We start from the raw sequence: 23,360 nt of genomic DNA, 5'->3' as shown, positions 1-23,360 counted from the left end.
CAATGTACTTTCATTCTTCTTTCGTTACTATTAAATTTATTCATTTATTTTTAAACCACAAAATATAAATTTCATGTTTCCGTATTGACAGCACCGAGCTCGATAGCTGCAGTCACTTAAGTGTGGCCAGTATCCAGTATTCGGGAGATACTAGGTTCGAACCCCACTGTCGGCAGTCCTGAAGGTAGTTTCCCATTTTCACACCAGGCAAATGATGGGACTGTACCTCAATTAAGGCCACGCCCGCTCCCTACCCACTCCTAGGCCTTTCCTATCCCATCGTCACCAGAAGACCTATCTGTGTCGGTGCGACATAACGCCAATTGTAAAAAAAAAAAATTAGAAACGTATTGCCAGCTAAACTAATATTCTTGAAATCACTATAACAATGATTTATTACTGAACAATATCCTCCGTATTCAATACCTTATGGTTAATGTGAATTTAAAAACTTAAATTTCACATTCGTCACAACTACACAACTATACATGTTTCGATCCTAATTGGATCATCTTCAGTAGATTGCTACTGAGCCGCGGAGCATAGGTGTTTTAGCCACTCGCCTTGTATGAGGAGGTCGCAAGATTCAGCGGAATGCCACCAAGACTTATGCAATTATGATAATCCTTATTGGCAGCAAACCAAATCACATAATATAAATAATTAATCAGATACCGCCTAGTCCAATCAGTAGGCTTGCAACTAATGATAACATCAAGAGGACATCACAAGTGGACAATAGTGCACAAGGAAGATTTTAAACCACGGCCTTGTAAGAACAAACATTTTCTGAGTGAGAACATTTTAACATTCATAATATCATCCCCACTCTAGTTTTAAATGTTTTTAAACTACAATATGTAATTTCAATTTTAGCAATCTACTGAAGATGATCCAATTAGGATCTAAACATGTATAATTGTGACGAATATGAAATGTAAGTGTTTTAAATTCACATTAAACACAAGGTATTGAATAAGGAGGATATTGTTCAACAATAAATCATCATTATGGTGATTTAAATAATATTGGTTATTTTTTATATCTTTAGTAATTTTGTTTTGATTTAATTGACTGTTGTATTTTTATGTACGCCTACTTTATGGTTTAATTCTGTTGTACTACTGTTGAGTACACGCTGTCACTGCGAAATCTCCCAAATTATCAATATTAATAATAATAATAATAATAATAATAATAATAATAATAATAATAATAATAATAATAATAATAATAATTGTACCGACGTTACAAAGGCTAAGCCTATACTACGGAGGTGACTAGATGGAAAGAAAATTTAAATTACAAAAGGAAGAGATAAATTTTAAAGTTTTCGAAATCATAGTCGTCTCAGTACCTAGTTGAAGGGGAATAAAAGAGAGTTCCTACTCTTTATTCCCTAAGATTGAATAAGGTCCTTAGACTTGTTGAAAAGTTACATTAAAATAGGATTTTGAAAAATTTTGAAACCTTCCCTTCGAGTTAGCTTCCTGAGACTATTACATGATTAATTGATGTCTGCCATTACCTTGAGCTGGTGGGCCTTCTGGAGATGAACGAGGCAAGCCCCCCAGCATCCTCCATGAACACACGATAAACTTCTTGACTGGAGCGATCGAATACTGTTTGTTTTGTAAAAGTTAGCTTGTGCCTGGGAGAGGCTTGAAACTTGTACATTTTGGAGAACAGTCTTCTACTTAGGTATGTGAAGCAAATACGCTCCTTGTGAATGTATAAATTTTGGAGCTCAGTCTCCTTGAGGATTTATTGAAGGAAGCAGTGGTGTTTTTGTAAAATTTGTTACTGGGGAGATTCAAGCTCATTTTGTTAAATCGTCTGATTGTTCTAGGCTTTTCTAATATTGTTTATCGAGCTCACGAGCTGACATTTGTACTATTGTTAGTTGTTATTACTTAGCAAATTTTAAAATATGAAAAAACAAAACAAAACAAAACAAGGAAAGAAATCAAATTTCGAGTTCTAAAGTTTTAAATTTAAATTTGTTTTTTTCTATCCATCTATTCATGCCCGCGCCTTCTTACACCTCTGCGTTCCACAGAATCCCCGGAATAATAATAATAATAATAATAATAATAATAATAATAATAATAATAATAATAATAATAATAATAATAATAATAATAATAAACCAAGCAATGAAGTAATTATTCCCTTTTCTGGTTGTTTAACTTTGCACTACCACATGACATGGAATATGTCATTTCAGATGTTGCATGAGAAGCGCGCAGTGCCACCCGTGGTCACTATGGATTGTCTACTATATGGGTCATCTTCAAAGAATATTTTTATGTTAATAAATGTTTAACATTAGTACAACGTTCTGTGTGCATCCAGTCCCCTGAGACATTATTCAAATAAATAGGACTACCCTTCTGATTTTGGGGCACTGTATTTTTTGAGACATTAGGTTAATAATAAAAACTTTGTTCAAATCACATTTATCTAGATGTCCTCTGAGTTTGCAATGCGAGTTTTTTAAGATACAGTAAGCAGTAACAGGTTATTGCTGTTTTAAATGGAGTAATTACCACCTTCCCTCCATGGTGTCCAGTAACAGTCTACGATTTATGGAGTACAGCACTTTCCTCTTTCGGAACAGAATCCATTCTGTATGCATGTGCCACAATGGAACGGCCTGTATTTGTATCATGGATATCTATGAGAAATGCCTATAATTATGTTTCCTAAAAGTACTCATGTGCCACATTTAATGCAGATCAACGCCAAATACAGAATGCAAGTTGTTTTAGTAATGTTACTACGCACGTGGATTGAGAGCGTTGACGTCAACAGATCACATAAGGTTCTTTGAGGCGTTCTCCAGAGATGGCAGTTTGATATCGCGATATACAGCCTCAGCCATGTTAGGATGGAAACAAGCGTATTCACGTTAAATACATGAAGCGTAGAGGCGTGGAAATGGGAAACGGTGATGATGATGATGATGATGATGATGATGTTTTCGCTATAACTAATTAACCATTATCCTCGAACAGCAACTACTCTCCTCATTATCTTTGTAACTGCTTACCTGATATGTTTCGTCAGATCTTTGTAGTGTGATTTTAGAAGAAGTAGAAGAAGTCTACAGTTCCGCAACCGTACTTGGGTCAGTGAACGTTAGAAAAATATTCAATGCCGGGTTGGGTAGCTCAGGCAGTAGAGCACTGGCTTTCTGTGCTCAAGTTGGCAGGTTCGATCCTGGCTCAATCCGATGGTATTTGAAGGTGCTCAAATACGTCAGCCTCATGTCGGTAGATTTGCTGGCACGTTAAAGAACTCTTCCTTCCCTCCTTCCTTCCTTCTTTCTTTCTTTCTTTCTTTCTTTCTTTCTTTCTTTCTTAATCTACTTACCCTTAAGGGTCGGTTTTCCCCCGGACTCAGCGAGGGATCCCACCTCTACCGCCTCAAGGGCAGTGTCCTGGCGCGTGAAACATTGGGTCGGGGATACAACTGGAGAGTATGACCAGTACCTCGCCCAGGCGGCCTCACCTGCTATGTTGAACAGGCGCCTTGCAGGGGGATGGGAAGATTGGAAGAGATAGACAAGGAAGAGAGAAGGAAGCGGCCGTGGCCTTTAGTTAGGTACCATCCCGGCATTTGCCTGGAGGAGAAGTGGGAAACCACGGAAAACCACTTTCAGGATGACTGAGGTGGGAATCGAACCCACCTCTACTCAGTTGATCTCCCGAAGCTGAGAGGACCCCGTTTCAGCCCTCGTACCACTTTTCAAATTTCGTGGCAGAGTCGGGAATCGAACCCGGGCCTCCGGGGGTGGCAGCTAATCACACTAACCACTACACCACAGAGGCGGACTAAAGAACTCTTACGAGACAAAATTCAGGCACCTCAGAGTCTCCGAAAATCGTAAAAATTAATAACATTATTATATAACATTCAAGTGTGAAAATCGAAATACAGTAACTTGTAGACAGGACGTACGACGACAGTGTTCAATATCTCTTATAAAGAGGAAGGACCAACGTCTCGAGCAACGAGAGTCTTACCTCGGCATGACGTCGTCGAGTGATGAAGTGACTGACTACTATCTTGAGGTACTAAAATCGCCGTGCCGCGCGGCTAAAAGTGCAGCTTTGGACTCAGGCTAGGTGAAACGTCAACTGAGGTGAACGTTGCATTCTGCTCAGTGAGTTCTACTCGTATACGACGAAGAAGAAATTAAGCAGTTAACATTTGAGGAAACTGTGGTGCAAAGGAATGCGAAAACTCTTTCTTTGCAGAATGTTGCGAAATAAATGGCTTCAAAATAGTCGAAAACTCATTAGGTAGGACAGACTTGTCAGAATTCCATAAAGTCCAAAATCACTACTACCGAGCATCATAAGGCTTATTGGGAGCGTCTCAAAATCAAGGCGGGAGAGTGTCGTGAGCAGAGTTCCATGCTACGGAAGCCCCAGCCGAACTCATCTACGGCCCCAGAGGTGGAAAATGATCTGGAACTCATAGATGTGGATACTGATCTCCCTGGTCTGATGGACTTCGTCTTGAAGACGTGTAAATTAGTTTAGAATTAGAACAATAACATTTCAACCCGTACTGACTAGATACTTTATTTCGACATTACTTCCTATTATCTTAACTACTCTATTTGGCTAAATTTCTTACGAATCATTGTTCCTCCATAATAAACATTTTTAACATCACCAAATATAACACTACATAATTTTATTAAATCTATTCATAATCAGAAGGAAAACGTTACTTCTCTTACAGCTGAGGTGGAATTTTTATTTTCATGAGTAATGACTGTACGTAAAAATCATGCCACCTGTATAGGTTGGGGGGCTCAATTTATGTTCTGGCAGGTGTTGACTTCCCGAGAAACGAGATATTTGCGACCGAGCTCATAAAACCCTGGCTCCAGTATAGTATGTTCTGACGATCCTCCTTATAACCACATACCCGCTGCTTCCAGATATTTTCTTTTTTTTCCAGTTTTTCATTGACATTCATATAGGTGCATGGATCAAATAAAACCTTCCCTGCCTCAAGAATAATGTGCTCGATTATTAAAACTCTTCCCTTTTCTTAGAGTGCTGGTTTAGCAAGTCTGTGAGTGCAAGAATAACCGAAAGGGAGGAGTACATTATCAGAGATTTCTTGGCTAGTCAACACACGGAGGTTTATTTACATTTTGTCAGTAAAACGGAGCAATTCCGTGCTTTTAGAGCGAGTTTAAATGGCTATTTACCGGGCGAGATGGCCGTGCGGTTAGGGGCGCATAGCTGTGTGCTTGCATCCGGGAGACAGTAAGTTCGAACGCTACTGTCGACAGCTCTGAAGATGGTTTTCCGTCGTTTCCCATTTTCACACCAGGTAAATGCTGGGACTGTGCCTTAATTAAAGCCACGGCCGGAGACCGTCTCCTAAAGAATTTAAATTAAAAAACAATCTGTATTTTTCCGCACAGAATGTTTTATTGTCTGTTTACGCTATGAATACCTTTGCATTTGTTCGTTTTGTATGTATGCACTTTTATCATCATAATCATCATGTATTTAAGTTAGTAGTATGCAAAATAGCCAAAATAAATAAATAAAACTCAAGCTCCAAATTATTTCTAGATAAACTCTGGAGCTCTCGTTATGTTACAGATTACAAGTAAAGCCATCTTCGTACAGGTCATGGAGGTCTTTAGAGAAGTGGGATAAACGCTTCCACTAACGGCAATCTTGGCACCAAGTGGTATAGAGTGGTTAGCTATATTTCCGGTCGCCTGTACTACCAGGAATACCTGGTAGTCATTATGGATGTAGGATTAGTGAACCATAGGGCCATGTGACGCTCTAGAAGTAAAAATCTTGTTTCTTAATTTGTTCCTCTTTTTGAAGGGGAATCGAACCCACGTCCCTCCAGGTGAACCGAGCACGTCCTTACCACCTCCGCTAGGCTGTCCCTTGTTAGGGATAACATTTGCTACACACTACCCTTAAAGCTACCTATCACTTTCCTAAAAATAACCGAACTACGAAAGTTTATGGGCAAAATGTTTGTTCCCGAGAGTAAGATAAGGAATATGGGGTGAAGTATACAAAATTTGGCGCTCTTTCTTCCACACACAACAGTCCACTCAGTTTTTAAGTCAGGAAATGTAGTCTATGTATTTCGGAGGTATACGGCCAACACTGCTGTTTAGGTTATACCATCTGGAGTGATCAGCACTATCAGAACACAATTTATGTCCTTTTCCCGAGTCTGCGACCAGAGCAAAATGATGTCGGCAAATTCTTGTCAGGCATTAGTTCCTATTTCTTTCTTTCTTTCCTTCAGATTTTCTTCCTGAACGCCAAAATGATTCAGAGGTACCTACAAGCTCCCTACGGAATTACAGGACAATATCCTAATTAGCATGTTTACAGCAATCAGTTGCAATTTTAGGAAATCATTTGAATATTATTCGAGATACCTAAAATTCGAGGAAGAAATAATTTCTTCCAATTTTTAATTTTTAATTATTCTGTGTCGACACAGGAGGACCACTTCGAACCAGATTGTTAAATAAGTAAATATCTCAACAATAGGAAGGTTTTATGCGAACCTGAAGGCAGTGTAGTCCATTGGTTTGGACTTCTTGAACGTTTACTACTACTACTACTCCTACTACTACTACTACATATTGTTTGTTGGACAAGAGAACAATCACCGTAGAATATTTCCGAAGAATAGATTTCCGGACCGACTGAAGAATACGCATCTTCTGTGCAATTGGTAAGCATTCAACAGAAAGGAAAATAAATATACAAATACTACCGCGTTGTTGAACTTATTTTGAGGGCAAAATTCCGGCACTTCGGCGTTTTTGAAAATAATTATTATAATTATTAATTAGGATGTAGTTTTTTATAAATAGAGTACAAGAAGGGAGTACGAACCTTTGCAAAATATCCTCCGACTGGGCCGGGAATCTCAGCCTCGACTGGTAATTTCTTCTAATTCGAGGACTGCGTGCTTGTGCTTGTAATACAAATCTCTTCATTTACACACACAACCACGTAATTGTAGAATACATCAACCCAAATAGCGTTTGCGTCAGGAAAGGCATCCGAATGTACTGCTGGGCCAAGTCCACCCCACCAGGGTGTGGGAAAAAGATGCAGAAGTCCGTAATTTCAAGCAAGGAATAGCAGGTCGGATCATAACTGCCACTGGAGATTTCCAATAAGAAATTATTTCATCCATTACATTATGCTTAAATAGTATAAAGAAATTCTTTTCAAATCCTTGAGTGGCGACAGTACTTCGTCAAAGCTGGCTGGAAAACAGACTCCAATTTTCTTCAAAAGTACAGCACGAGGTAATGCCCTCAATTAGCTAACCTTTCATTAGCATCGTTCACGACTTAGAAGAGATATAGGTGTTCAGACCTACATTCCATAAAAGTACTGTAGCAAGGTCAGTCGTGAACATTGAGGTCACGCTTTGCCAGTGTTGTACCATTACCTTATCTCTGTGAAACACTTTGCTTTCTAACGTGATGGACAGTAACAGGACAGCAGACAATCCGTATGTCAAATGTAGACCACAATGAGACGACAGGCAGCATAATCCTAGGAACTCATACGATCTCCAACTCCGCCTAGTACATAATAAATTCAGTATAATGTACGGCGGTAATTCAAATGAAAACATTTTTTTTTTCAATTTCTTCTATTGAATGAAAGTGATACACAACTGTATCATTTTTTTAAGCAGGCTCCGTTATGTTTAACGCAAGTCCTCCACCGTTAACAAAGTGCATGTGTTGCTCTAGAAAATATATCCTTTGGTTGTCTGCCTTCATTAATCATCTTCATCCGAACGGAAAATCTATCCTCCCCGTGCCTCTTTAAGTGGCTCAAACATGTAGTAATCAACACAGCCAAGGTCTGGCAAATATAGTGGATGTAGTATGGTGCTGAACACTGTCATGCTGCTACTGTGACAAACAAAAATCGCCATACTGAATAATTCGTGAATGAATTCCGATAGGTTTCACACCTTCACTACTCACAAACAGAATAATTGTTCTTACGTGGGACGACCACTGTTACACTAGTACTTCGAGTCTTCGATGGCATTTACTTGTCTGCAAGGTGCTGCCACTTGTAAGATAATCGTTGAAGACCTTTGTCACAGTACTGGCAATGGACAGAATCGTGGGATGATATTTCGCATTCTCGTTACACCTTTAAGGCTTTAATTTGACTCACCTTCGTAAACAAGGAGGAAAAAAACAGTAAACGATTGAAATCCTCCCTCATTTCTTTGAACCAAAAACATATGCCAGTTCCCTGTGCAGTCATTTCATCTCCTTTATAGCTCTGCACTTCATTATTTCAAACCAAATATCTAAATCGGGTAATGAATTGGAATCGCTCTTTGGCAATATATTAAGACCTTAAGTTTATACATATCATAGTGTTGTCCGGCTCCATGGCTAAATGGTTAGCGTGCTGGCCTTTGGTCACAGGGGTCCCGGGTTCGATTCCCGGCAGGGTCGGGAATTTTAACCATCATTGGTTAATTTCGCTGGCGCGGGGACTGGGTGTATGTGTCGTCTTTATCATCATTTCATTCTCATCACGACGCGCAGGTCGTTTACGGGAGTCAAATCAAATAACCTGCATCTAGCGAGCCGAACATGTCCTCGGACACTCCCGGCACTAAAAGCCATACGCTATTTCATTTCATCACAGTGTTAAATTGGTGACTCACTAACCAAGCAAGACACAGATCTCTCACTATCCGCCCCCACTTCTCTACTTCGTGTTGCGACCTCTCACTAAAGCAAAATGGATAATACAATATTCAAACTTCCAGGGATGAAAGAACAAACTGGAACAAATATGTATAGCCATACGTCGTAAATTTATAATTGAGGTACTCTTAACTTGACTAAGAATGAAACAATCTGATATCTGAAACATCATCACTCGAGACGTTTACGATCTAAATGGTTATCTTTCCACCTCTGAACCAGGGTTACACCGTTGCACAGTTTGTATTGCATCAATGCCGCAGTTTTCAACGAATGTTTTGGTAAAGGATTACAATTAAATTCATTATTTAAATTACAGTACACGCATGGACAGAGAGAAGCACGAAAACAAAACAATTGAACACAAAATGTCTATGGAAATTAGTGGACGAGAATGATTGTAGTCTTCAGATCTCCAACAAAGGCACAGTTCACTGCCTCTTGCCAAATTTTGCCCCGTATGAAAAGAAACAGCCGTATTCGAGAGTTATTCTACTGCGCACACTAGCCATGGAACTCAGATAACCAGAGTGTGTTGACACTAACAGATTTAGATCGCAGGGTATATGATATGGCTGGCCGTCTAACCAAATCAATCATACAGAGCAAACAATTAACTCCATGTGCAATCACATGTCACAAATGAATCGTAACGCAAAAGACCACTGGGCAAAGGATTAAAAAGGCAGACAGTTTTACCGACAGCGAACATTAAAAACAAGCCTAGTGGTCCTGCAAAATATGGTGTAAAAGTCAGCATCAATGAGAATCATGTTGCTTTCCTATCAAGCTTTACAAGAACATTCATTTATACACCTTCACTAAATCTGTTCGGAGCTTGACATGACTGTCAACAAGTGGAAACTCTGGAGCCTTTGAACGTTAAGGATTTATTTATTTATTTATTTATTTATTTATTTATTTATTTATTTACTTATTTATTTATTTTATGGCTTTGTATGTGGGGAAGTGAGGGCTCACGGCCCTCTCTTGATGATGGTGATGATGATGCTTGTTTTTAAAGTGGCCTAATATCTAGGTCATCGGCCCCTAATGGTACGAAATGAGATGAAATGTTATGACAATTTAAAAATCCATAATCCTCCACTGACCAGATTCGAAAACGCGAGGACGAAAAATGAATTGATGGATATGACGAAGACAAACAAAGTCACCTCCGTACAGGCCATGAAGGCCCTTGGAGGAGTGGAAGGTAAAAGCTTCCACCATTGTTAACCGCGGCAAGTGATGGGGTAGAGTGGTTAGCTCTACGCCCGGCCGCCTTTGCCCCCAAGAATTAACCTGGTACTCATTTTTGGTGTAGGCTGAGTGAACGCACCTCCGGAAGTGGAAATCTCGTTTCTTAAATTTTTCGACTTCCTGGCGGGAATTCGAACCCACGTCCTTCCGGGCGAACCGAGCACGCCTTTACCGCCTCGGCCAGGCAGCCCCTTGATCGATATGAAGTTAAAACAATCACTGGATCTAGGTGGCGTTGGTTGGATAAGGTCGTCAACGCAACACAACCCAAAATGACGACCTATATGTGGCTATTTCTGCGTTGCGTTGTCGTACCGTCAGTGTCAGAGAACTGTAACAAGACCACAGTAGGGCAATGGCAGTCACGGTATCCGATCAGACTGTAAGCAACACGTTACGTGAAAGGAATTTACGACCCAGATGACCTGTTTGAGTGTCTTGATTTAAGCGGCAACATCAAGCAGCCCGCCTTCTTTCCGCACGTAACCACGCCAATAGGCAATTTCGCCACTGGGGAGCTGTGATGTTCACAGACGAGTCACGATTTTCCTTGACTTGAAGTGATGGCCATGTACGTGTATAGAGGGGCTCCGGTGAGCTTTACTTGCCAAATGTTATGCAGCAAGTGGGCTCAAAGTTCTGTGATAGTGTGGAGTGGCATTCCTTCATAAATCACGGCATTGTCCGTGAATTCATCAATCAGATCCTGTTAGACCATGTGGTGGTTGGTGCATAGGGTGTTGGCCAAGAAATCCTTCTCATACAAGACAATGCCAGGACGAATGTAGCGGGCGACACCAGGGACATTCAAGTGATGGAATGGCCAGCGCTGAGTCCTGACCTGAATCCCGTTGAGCACGCCAGGGACATGCTTGACAGATGTATTCATGGTCGTCCTGTTGCACCACTGACTCTCCAGCAAGTCTCGCAGGCTCTCATTGAAGAATGGGAATGGATACCGCAGAGTAACCTCCGTAGACTTGTACGGAGTAGGTGTCAGGCTGTGATAAATGCTTACGGAGGGCATACATGATATTAAAGCTCTCAAACTCGCAAAATCACTGGTGACTGAATGAGCGGCTATTCCCTTTGTTTCTGACACTGTTCTGGCATTTAAGCCTGTCTTGTAAAATGCATGGGAATCTAATTAATTATTGTGTAAATTACCTGTAAAGAACGCAGGCATTTCAGGGAGCATTGTACTGTTATATGCAGTGAGGCATACGTTCAAGAACACGTTCTGATGATTCTTTTCGACGGTGCATTTCATGAGCAAATATAGGGTATTATTTTAATATTATTTATTACGAATTACAAGTTAACATAATTTTTACTACTAATTAAATTAATTATCCCTGGGACTGTGCCCAGAGAGTTCACCCTTAAAACTGGCAGCGTGACTGACGCCAGCAAATATGTAGACCAAGCTAGTGAAAGACCACATCCATTTGTTTGTCAAAACGATGTGGAGAGGATTGATGTGGTTAGTGTTGAAGGAATAATGACTGCCCGTAAGGTTCTGGGGAGAGTTGTTGTCAAGCTCTTTATGACTATCGTAAGAAATGAGATGTACAACCACCTTGATAACAAAAGGTGAAAACCTAAGTAGTTATTCTTCTTCTTAATATTTTCCTATTTTGGGTTTCACACATCAGAGTTGCCGTATCGAACCAATGTTTCAAGAAAAGTGAATATATCTCCGGGTCATCAACATCATGCGCAGTGTTCTCCCCTTAAATTTTGGTCAGCTGGGAGGCAGAAATGAGTAGCCGGGCGGGGAGTACGGCGTAAAAAAATAGGATGATAAAAATTTCAATTTATTCCCCCCAAGGCATTAACAATAATATTAGGCAGGTAAACATTAACTGCAAAATTGAACTGTTTTAGTGTTATCACGAAGAAAACATGACAGAGTATTTTGAACTTCTAGTGTTCTACTGCTCGTTCATTATCACTCGGTTGCTGTGGAGTGCCGGACGGGTTTGTTACGTCCCACGGAATCGAATGCTCGCATGCGATTCCACGCTAATCCAGACACCGCTCGCGCATGACACTGCGTGATAAGCTAAACATTTAAACTCCGATGTAACCTGTGCAATTATGCTGAAAATAATGAGATTTTTCATTTAAATAATTTACAGTATTTACATTTTAATTTGGAACACACAATGACTCAAATATGTATTAATATTACGTAAACCGAGCGAGTTGGCCGTGCGTTTAGGAGCGCGCAGCTGTGAGCTTGCATTCGGGAGATAGCGGGTTCGAACCCCACTGTCCACAACTCGGAAGATGGTTTCTCGTGGTTTCCCCATTTTCTCAACCGGTAAATGTACCTTAATTAATGCCACGTCCACTTCCTTCCCACTCCTAGCCCTTTCCCATCCCATCGTCGCCATAAATCCTATGTGTGTCGGTGCGACGTAAAGCAACTAGAAATGTTGTGTAACTAGCATATATCTAGGTTATGATAGCCGGGCAGTCAGAGAAAACGGCCCATTAGAAAGGTCCTAGGTAGAACACTGATGCGACTCTAATGTAGACAATATTAAAACTCACGTACGCACACAACGTTCATTCACACGGAGCTGATCAACACACACAACTCCGAATATTAGAACAAACTTACCTTCAGAATACGGCGGTACTAAGCATTCACCTTATTTCTACTTTGATTCGCATACTGTTCCTACGAAGTTAGAAATGCCTCCATCTGCTGACACTTAATTGTTTGCTAGTGGTTTAACGTCGCACCGACACGGATAGGTCTTATGGCGACGATGGAATAGGAAAGGACTAGGCGTTGGAAGGATGCGGCCGTGGCCTTAATTAAGGTACAGCCCCAACATTTGCCTGATGTGAAAATGGGAAATCACGGAAAACCATCTTCAGGGCTACAGACAGTGGGATTCGAACCCACTATCTCCCGGATGCAAGCTCACAGCTGCGTGCTCCTAACTACACGGCGATACTTAATAAACACCATATTCCCCCATTAGTGGTTCAACAGGCTATAATCCCGGCTGGCGCTCATAACACAAAGCTAAAGAATGAATGCACGGTTGATTGGTCGTAATTTATAAATCCCTTCTATGAGTACATATCCTTTGTTCCACGCAAAGCGCTATAATGTTGCAATAAAAAGCCTCGTGGGGATGAAGTGAACGCCACAAAAGCGTTTCGAGAGAGGGCGTGGGTTATTTCACTGCGTGTAGCCTCCCCAATTTTGGAGGGTGCAAGAGAACTGTCTAAACAATTATTAATCCACGGCGTAATAAAAGAATCGATTCTGTGAAGGTTTATCTTACTTCTGGGCCAGCACATTTACAGTGCATTGTCAAGGAAAAAATCAGAAAGAGAACTCTGGTTGAATAGATATTGGGGTGGATGATTGCTCATCAAACAGACGATGCCGTTATCATACATGCACTCGTCAGGGGTGAGAGATACTGCATAGCGGTTCTAGTTGAGGTATCGTGAGGGACAGCCATGTGTACACATAGTTTGTGCGATGCTTAGCCCTTCAAGTGCTGACCGCGCCCAATAATACTTTGGAGATATCACAGGATCCAGTGTTTCAACATGGCTACATTATCGGTTGTTCGTGCTGGTAGATGTTTTTGTAATTAAGCGAGTACACAGTAAACAGACACCATCACAACCAGTGGTGGCTGCTCGCGACCACACGATGAGCTGCGGATCTGAATAACAGAATAGTGTTAAAGTTAAAAACATCTGCTGGAAGTTTATAATTCCAAGAATATTAAAATACGTCCGCAGATATAAAGCATTACAAGCATGTGCTTTGCTACCCTCCCTACTACTTTTCAGGAGAATGCTGCTAACCAAAATTCAGGGTAACAGGCATTGTTAGACACGATGGATATATTCCCACGAAGAAGTTTCAGTATTAGTAGTAATACCATTCGCTATGTAGTCGCTCCCTGTGACGAATGGTGTGGAAGTGTTGCTCGGAGTCTGTTGGTGTATGCATTTCAGTGGGATCGGTAGACTGGTGTGTTTCTGGCTGGATAAGAAAAGCAACGGGAAAGTACGTTCCTCTTCATTTCCTAGTATTCCTCATCACGGACGCCTAGGCTACCTACGGCAGCTGATGGTGGATCTATTAAGGATCCAACCAGCCTTCGGGATGAGTACTAAATATTCAACGTCAGGAATTAGATTGCTACCCTACGTAGACATAGCACCAGTGAGAGTCTCCACTCTAACAGTTTAGGGACCACAGTAAACTGGACAGTCCTAGCCACCCGAGCACAAAGAGGACCTTCGGATCCCAAGGTAGCAGGTTCAAGCCCGGCAGGAGTAGTCGTATTTTTGAAGGGCGGAAAACTTCCATTCAGCACTCCATATCGTAATATGTCGTCATGTATAAGATCTCTGGTGACACATTTGGTGTTTACCCGACAAAATTCATTAAATCTCAGCCATAGACGTTCAAGAGAGTTTCGGTTTACTCGGTCTGCCATCTAGTGGGCCTAGAGTAAAACGGAAAGTCTAATAATAATAATAATAATGTTATTTGTTTTACGTCCCACTAACTACTTTTTAAGGTCTTCGGAGACGCCGAGGTGCCGGAATTTAGTCCCGCAGGAGTTCTTTTACGTGCCAGTAAATCTACCGACACGGGGCTGTCGTATTTGAGCACCTTCAAATACCACCGGCCTGAGCCAGGATCGAACCTGCCAAGTTGGGGTTAGAAGGCCAGCGCCTTAACCGTCTGAGCCACTCAGCCCGGCTAACGTAAAGTCTAAATTGACCAGCAGACAGGCAGACGGCGTCAAATCGAAATGATGTCTGCACACGGTAGCTGAGGCATTATTATTATTATTATTATTATTATTATTATTATTATTATTATTATTATTATTATTATTATTATTATTATTATTATTATTATTATTATTATTATTACTATTACTATTATGTAAGCTAATATTACACGTGTGGTCCTGACAGAGTGAGGCGCTTTCAACGGTATCAACAACATTTTGCTTTCTCAAATTCAAAGATGGATACCTACTTCGCCAATACTATCGGCTACGATGGTGTAATTTATCGAGCATGTTATAATTAAACATTATACAGGTTTTATTTTTATGGTTTTGTGGATTGTAATACCATATCTGAGAAAGTACGAGTTCTCATCGTAGGTTCTTTCATTCGCCGCTTTAATCCACTAGCAATTATACTTCCAAGGACTTCCTTCCGCATGAACGGATGCACAAGTAAGCTACAGTGGATGTATTGTTGTCTCAGCCGTTGCAATTTCCACCTACAAGGGCGAGAAAATGAAAGAACTTTCAAAGAAATGATAACACTTTCTATATTTTTATGTCAAAATAGGTAGATATCGAGGTAATTTTCCATCCTCTTACTTATTGAGATCGTCACTTGATGAAAATTCAGCCCAGTTTTATGGCCGGATGACCATCCTGACACCAACCCTATGTGGAGGGATGTATTCACTACTGCGTGTTTCTGTGGAGATTGGTAGTGCGGTGTGCTGTATGTAGATGAAGACAAGTGTATTTAGATGAACACAAATACGCAGTCCCCGAGCCAGAGGAATTATATATACGCAGATAAAATCCTCCATTCCGTCGAGGATCGAATCTGGGGCCCTCTCATCTGAAGGCCAATGCGCTGGTCACTGAGCTAAGGAGCCACATATCGAAACAGTTTTCCATATTCCGCGAAAATGATTTACATTAGAGCTAATAACTGCCGCGCTGTTCTACCTCAACGCCATTATATATGTATGCATGTGTCTGTAGGTATTTATGTATTGATGTAATAAAAAGAGAACGACGGAAGGTTTATCTTTGGATGGAGCGAAAAACAAGTGGCTATGGATAGGAATATCATCTATCGGAGTTATATGTTACAATAACACTTAGTGGTAATGGCCAGAACTCATAAATGATCCTATTCAAAACCACATGTTTCTTGCGTGACTCGAAGTTAAAAAAAGGGGAAAAAATCCCTTAGTAGCTAATATCGCGTATACGAACTATTCTTATAGATGCGTGGTACTTTCAGAGATATCGACAACACTGCTTTTCCGATTTCGAAGTTTAACAGATTCCTCGTAAATAGGCTACTTTTATCTCAAAATGTTGATTCCTTACGTCAATGTACGGCAATTAAGAGTTCATAATTTTAAATGTACAATATTCTTATTTAGGTGACATTTTAGAGACCATGTCATAGTTCGCGACTGAACGCGAAACGTAAGATATTCATCGCAAATGTTTCGCAGAAATAGGTATTGTTGCTTAACGCTATCCATACATATACAGTGTTACTGAGCTGTTAGATTGTGTACGCTGCAGATACGAGCTTAACTACAAACGAACGCAGACTTAGAATGTTAATATACTTTAATTTAACGTACAGGAGAGCTGGTTCTGAAAGTAAGTTCTTGCAAGATAATCCAGACAGTCAATGTTCAGACGTTAAGGTATGCATGGTAAGGAAGTAATTGAAGACACAATTTACTTTCATGATATTCTTCCTCTCGACAACATCTCTCTTTTTCTAAACTGAAATATTGTTTCTGTATGAAAGTTCTTAGCTACTATTTATTGACTTCAGATTAAAAATATCGACCTGTCCCGAATAGACCAGTGACTTACAACCAGATTTTGATGCAGTGATAGGTTACAGGATAGCGCCCTGGTGAACGGGCTTCCGAGGCTCCATTTCGATACCCGTCTAGTATAAGGATTTTGAATTTTCGTTGAGGGCTGGAACGGTTTCAATTAGCTTTGTGAGACTAACTGACGAGCTGTCTCATACGAGAAACTACAGACTCAGTCGTGGAAGTAGAGCGGTTGATGGCACGCTGACAACGTAAAGCTCTATAATACCATCTAGCACGGCAGTGCCCAACTTGGCGGAGGTCTTAACGGCCTATAGGAGTCACGGCTTGTTTGGTTTGGTTTGGTTTGGTTCAAACGCATTTAGGCCCGTATTTATTTGCCTGTAGAACGCTTCTGCAATAAGATTTACACACACATAGGGTACATGGTCCAATAGAACCCCTACAATTTATGCAATTTCCCCTACATAACCGCAGAATAGTGTATTTAGTCACTTGTTAGTTGTCAAACAAGATAGCATTCTAAACTATTATAGCCTAGCACACAAATCCGGACTCTCAACTGAATATTATCATATCAGCGTGTCCCGCACGAGTTCTTACCTCTTCCATACTCCTGTCATTTTGAATATCGACCGGTTCCAGGTAGGTTGTAAGTGGATGAATCCTCAACGCTGAAAATTATATTAGAAAGGACAACACTGAAAAATCTGATCTTGTCTGTCCCGTGCGTTGCCTGTCCGAGCGGAACAGTTGCTGTAGCTGCCCGGAGAACAGGGATTCTGCTTGGAGTGTCGAGGGCAGTCATAATTTCAGGTCTTCCATCTTAGGAGAATCACGACTGCTTAAGGGAAACTATCCTGCACGGCCATTTCTAAGGAGGAGGAGGAGGAGGAGGAGGAGGAGGAGGAGGAGGAGGAGGAGGAGGAGGAGGAGGAGGCTGCAATGACAAACCTTGAAATACCCGGTGATGTGATGGGAGACCGAGCCTTGAATAAGACGAGGTAATTGGAACAGATGCGGGCTACAATGGTTGCGTAGATATTTAAAGGTTACCACATTATAGCGTGGAAAGCATAGAAGTAGTGTAGGCTATGTAGAGACAATGGAAATAATATGAATGGTATTAGTAAGTAGGTGGCTTAATTAGTAAGGAAATTAAACTTCATATGAGTATAATGTTCCATTTTTAAAATTTACACTTTTCTCAGACTTACGATTCCCCTAATGGCTATCATCAAATCGCAACTCATTCAGCCACTACTCCGACACAACTTTGTGATGTGCGTATATATCCTCCAATGCATGTATTTCTATTCCAGGGGATTCTCACTGTTATGTTATTTATTTTATCCGTCACATTCCTTCGTAACCCCTATTTTAGTTTACTGTCAGTTATTTGAGAAAATCATTATTATGCTTCGACTTGTTACACTCTTACCAGTACTTTTATTACTTCTGTTTAGTTTTATCTGTTGGTTATTTTGGCCGTAAATGAAGTTGTTTGCGAGGTTTGAGTTTTTAATTACATTTGGGATTAATGTGTAATTCTTTGTCTATTTGAGTCTGTCTGTTACCTTGGCATGTGGAAATGGCTGATCCGCTTGACATTTTCATACTTGTGCTCCTGTTAGCCGAACATGAAATCTAGGCTAAGTATGTTTTTTGTAAGCCAAAAGGAAAAGGGGTCGAAGGGGAAAGGAAGGTCATAACAAAAATTCCCTGATGGAGAAATACCGGAAATTGCTCATTTTAAGCGTCTGGAAGCGACAAACCAAACTAAAAGGTCAACTAGAACACCAAAGGGCCTAGGTCACAAAGTTTAAGATTTTTGTATTACACCCCGTTCAAACCCTAGAAAAGGAATCTTTCTTTAGTGAAGCATGGTGCGGTAAGGAGTACGGTAATTATATCACCAGGTTTCTCTGTGTCGCCACTTACCACGTCCTCACTGTTCAGCATATTGCATACCCATAAATATATTTTCAATTATCTTTTTGAATACACGTGCTGCCGAGTTCAACATACCAACATAAGTATATTCTCTTTGCCGTTCGTTTTGCTAATTTCGACTCATCAAAGTAAAAAGAATATAAATTACCCTACAGTATTCCAGCTAGTGTAGCATAGAACTTAACAGAGACTGAATGAAAATGAAGTTATAAATTCCAACTATGTGACACTGAAAAGTAAGACTTCTAAACAAACTTACTATAGTTTACGAGATGTGGCCATTTGCATATTAATTCACACACCTCATTTCGGATGGTAACTCTGGTGTTCTACCAATTGGAAAATAATTCTCATCAGTCACCAAAACTCTTTTGATTCTTTTGGACAATATCATTAAAACTTATTGAATTGCTTCATGAAATATATTACCTCTCCGATCACGTACACTATCATGAATACTGTAAATAAGCCGTCGCGAGCTTTTCAGAAAGTTAAATCAATACGCACCCATGGCGTGGTTCGGTCGTTTAGGAGAATACAAGCCAACTTCAGTTAATAAACTCACCCGAGGATGTTGGGATGTGACAGCTTGTTCATAAGCTGCACCTCCTTGAGCATATTCGGCCTGTTGGACCGCAACAGGTTCATCTTGAGCACCATCACTTGGCCCGTCGTTCGATGAGTCACCTGTAACAACCACATACTTCGAATTACTCCGGAGAAGTAGTACATCTCACATTATGAAGAGCATTACATTGTAAAGCTATGGTAGTTAGAAGAAATCCTTTAGAACATGGTAGTGTTTTAACACACAAGCAGAAATCTCCCTCTTAATAATAATAATAATAATAATAATAAGTGATCTCTAATGTGTGTATCGAATCGTAAAATTGGCGCTGGGCCCAAAGTTCCCTGGCCCGCGAGGCAGTCGTTGAAGACGGCCGAATATAATCCGTTGAAAGTACACCAACAAAGTAACTCCTCCTTTTGCTTTTCGTAAGTTGTTAGTATTCGCTGTTAAGTAGTGCGGCTCCACTGCTAAATGGTTAGCGTGCTGGTCTTTGGCCCAGGCGTTTCCGGGTTCGATTCCCGGCAGGGTCGGGGGATTTTAATCTTCACTGGTTAATTCCGATGGCTCGAGGTGAAAGTATGCATGCCGTCTGTATCATCAGAATTCATTATAGGTAGGATCCATCCTCACAGACGCGCAGGTCGCTTACAGGGCGTCATCTCGGAAGACTTGCACCAGACCTCTTGAAGGGTGACGGGGGAGCGGGGGAGGAGGGGAACATCTTGTTCAAGAGCCCGCTATACTTGAAGAATTTTCTTTTGCTATGTGTTCGTGGCCTTAGTAACGTACGATATTTGCCAGCATAGAAAATATGAAATCATGGAAATCCATCTTCGGAGGTGCCGACAGTAGGGTTAACACTCGTCATATTCCGAGAGTGTGCTTACAGCAATATGATCCGTACTTCAAATTCAGCTTCTACAGTATATGAAGCCTTGTGTAATAAACTGTGTCGATACTAGTTTAAGTATCTGTAACTACCCAGTGATAAAAGGATAAATCATCTTTTTTTTTTAACAAGTTGCTTTACGTCGCACCGATACAGGTAGGTCTTATGGCGACGATGGGATAGGAAAAGGCTAGGGGTGGGAAGGAAGCGGCCGTGGCCTTTATTGAGGTACATCCCCAGCATCTGCCTGGTGTGAAAATGGGAAATCACGGAAAACCATCTTCAGGGCTGACGACAGTGGGGTTCGAACCCACTATCTCCCGAATACTGGATACTGGCCGCATTTAAACGACTGCAGCTATCGAGCTCGGTAAAGGATAAATCAAGAAGAAAGCTAACATTGCCTATATGTCAGCAACCAGTGTTCCTCTCTAGTTGAAATGGGAAGTGACAGAATATCCATGGAGACACCTACGAGACTACTAGCCGGGCTGAATGATTCAAATTGTAGTGTTGGTCTTCAGCGTCAGCGATGGTGGGTTCGGTTCTGGCTCAGTCCAGTGGCATTCGAAGGTGATCAAATACAATACTGGCACGTGAACCAACTCCTGAAGGACAAAATTCCAGCCTCCTTGAAAATAGTAGTAGGCAAATGAAGGAATGGAGTGCGTACATTTTACGAAGAATACCGAATTTGAATGAGATAGCTCTGACACAGTAGCAGGTAATGAATACTGAAATGATACAGGGAGGAAAGAGAACAAAAGAAGGACGTTATAGAAGTGATCAAGACATGCCAGGAGCAGAAGTTTCTCATGACATTGATACTTCCTGCAAACGTTGCATAACAAACTCGTCTCGATTTCAGCTTCCAACACGCACTTCTAATGTCTCCTCTCAGTACACTATTCGGGTACAAAAGAGTAATGAGATTAAACTTTACAGTCCCTAATTATAATTTCGTGTGACTACTGTTAGTCCTTGTAAGGCAGACCGTCCGATGAGAATGGGAGGTATCTGCCGTGTATAGAAAACGGCGTGTTAATGTAGTAGAAAATAGTGTTTTGTGTGCAGTGCGAATTGCAATGATATTGGGGACAGTTCAAAGACCCAGTCCCCGAGCCAGGGAAATTAATCATTTAAGTTTAGAATCTCTGATCGAAGCCGAAGCCCTCTGAACCGAAAAAGACTACGTTGACCACTCAGCGAAGGAATGGGGCACAGTTCCTAATTAACTAATGGAAGGGTTTCACTTCCCCAGGCGGAGCACCTGCCAATTGTTTCCAGACACACTGTAGTGTGTTCAGTAGTTTCCGAGCTGAATTTACATTAAGACTACTGAAATTTAGTGCACTGCACGTGTGCTGCCCTATGTGCCAGAATGGACTGCACGGTGCTCTTCTGGCCACTGTTGCCAACTTAGCGGGTTTTCCGCTAAATTTGGCGGAATTAGAAGAATGTCGGCGGAGAAATATATCATTTAGCGGACAGCGGATTTTTTGGCGGAATTCTAGATTTATTATAGCCGAATTTAGTGTTTTATCCATGTTACGCTTATTTTAAATTTGTAGTCCAATCTGTCTCTGAGCTATTCCGTATTTCTTGTCAGGAACTAGCAGTCACATGAGGAAAACATGTTATTTGGATCTGATGTTATGAGATCATGGTATCATAAATGTAATGCGTGGGGAAAGGGTACTTATCTCTTAGTTGACGAATGACGACAGGTAATGAAACTGTGAGAGAGTAGCATTTATATTTATACTATGAAGGAAGACCGTTTAATGAACTGGCCTGTTCTGTGAGGTAGGGGATTCACCTAGTTTGCACCTGGCAGTAAAATGCCTACAAGTTTTAGCTCGCCGGGTCGCAGGCAGGGGGTTAATCCCAGTGAAACTCGCAGATACGGTGAGTGCAGACATTTACTTTTATTATTATTATTATTATTATTATTATTATTATTATTATTATTATTATTATTGCTCGTTTTTATTGCTCATTATTTGAGATCGGATTTCTTGGCGGAATTTTAGCGGTTTTTTAGTAGTATTTGGCGGATCTTGAAAATATAAGTTGGCAACATTGCTTCTGGCTCCTCGACAGAAGTACGGGTGAGGGGAAGTTATGGTGGTTCATGGAGGAGGTGTTTGTGAAGCTGTTTTCCCTAAATACACGAGATGTGCATTAAAACGCATTTCTTAACAGAGGAATACTCGATAAGACCGTGGCGCAAACAGCACTTTAAGGGCACAGGGTAGGAATTCGCATACATCTTTCATACCAATACAGTAGGCCTATATCCTATTGCCGGGCTGAGTAGCTCGGACGATAAACCCCTGGCCTTCCGAGCTCAAGCTGACAGGGTCGATCCTGACTCTGTTCGTTGTATTTGAAGGTGCTCAAATACGTCACGCTCGTACGGGTAGATTTTTTTTTACGACAATATATCCTATTAAAACCCATCAAAACCTATACAATCTCTTCGTGTGCCAGCTGATCTTGCTGATTTCCCTAGATACATTGGCATGGTACATTTTACCCCAAAACTGTAGTGCCTATGCAATGTATTTTAATATCTTGAAAAAGTATTTGCCCTACCTGCCTGTTAACTTGCTAGTTTGAAAATGATCATCTTATTTCTTTGAGGCACCTTGGATCATGTGGTTCCTAACTCTGGTGAGCTTTCTTATTAGCCCAATATTCCTTCATCTTAGCAAGTGGTCTATTTTACAAATAAAAGAAGGTTTGGAAATATGTTTTAAAGTAGGCCTAACGATTTCTAAAACCCGTTTTCCAAATATATATTTTGCTTTAAAGGATTATAACCTTTCCATAACAAAATTCATACACCATGTATTTTCTTTTTCCTGGCCTTTCTCCAATTACCTGGGGTAGGCACGTTGTGTGGATTTAGCACAGTTTTATGGCCGGTTGTCTTTCCTGACGCCAGCCCTACAATGCGTTTCTGTGGTGGTTTGTAGTTTGATGTCTTGTACGTAAATGAAGATGGTATTAAAAACACAAATACCCAGCCTCCGATCTAGAGGAATTAATCAGACGCCGTTAAAATCCTTGGCCCGGCCGGAAATCGAACCCTGGACTCTGAACTGAAGATCACTAGGCTGACATTTGAGCTAAGGAACCGGACAAGTATGGATCATGTCCACGTACATTATCATATTCGGCATTTCCTCATTGCAATGCTCACCAGCGGACGCCATTGGTTGGTTACATTCGTCAGACTATAGTCTTCGCCAAATGAGATAAGTTTTGGCCTGGAGAGGAT

At 40.9% G+C, this 23,360-nt stretch overlaps 1 protein-coding gene across 1 annotated transcript in view; it reads right to left on the bottom strand.

The window, feature by feature from the left end:
* cdi (center divider) overlaps positions 1–23,360 on the bottom strand; it is a 749,111-nt gene that overhangs the window by 207,612 nt on the left and 518,139 nt on the right. Inside the window, exon 2 of the mRNA XM_067152029.2 lies at positions 19,180–19,301. Within this exon, the coding sequence (XP_067008130.1) occupies positions 19,180–19,301 (122 nt within the window). The remainder of the gene's footprint in view (positions 1–19,179; positions 19,302–23,360) is intronic.

The sequence above is a fragment of the Anabrus simplex genome, chromosome 1, assembly GCF_040414725.1.
Source record: "Anabrus simplex isolate iqAnaSimp1 chromosome 1, ASM4041472v1, whole genome shotgun sequence".
Lineage (NCBI taxonomy): Eukaryota > Metazoa > Arthropoda > Insecta > Orthoptera > Tettigoniidae > Anabrus > Anabrus simplex.
Note: the sequence above shows the minus strand (reverse complement) of the source record. Positions and strands in the feature narration are given on the sequence as shown.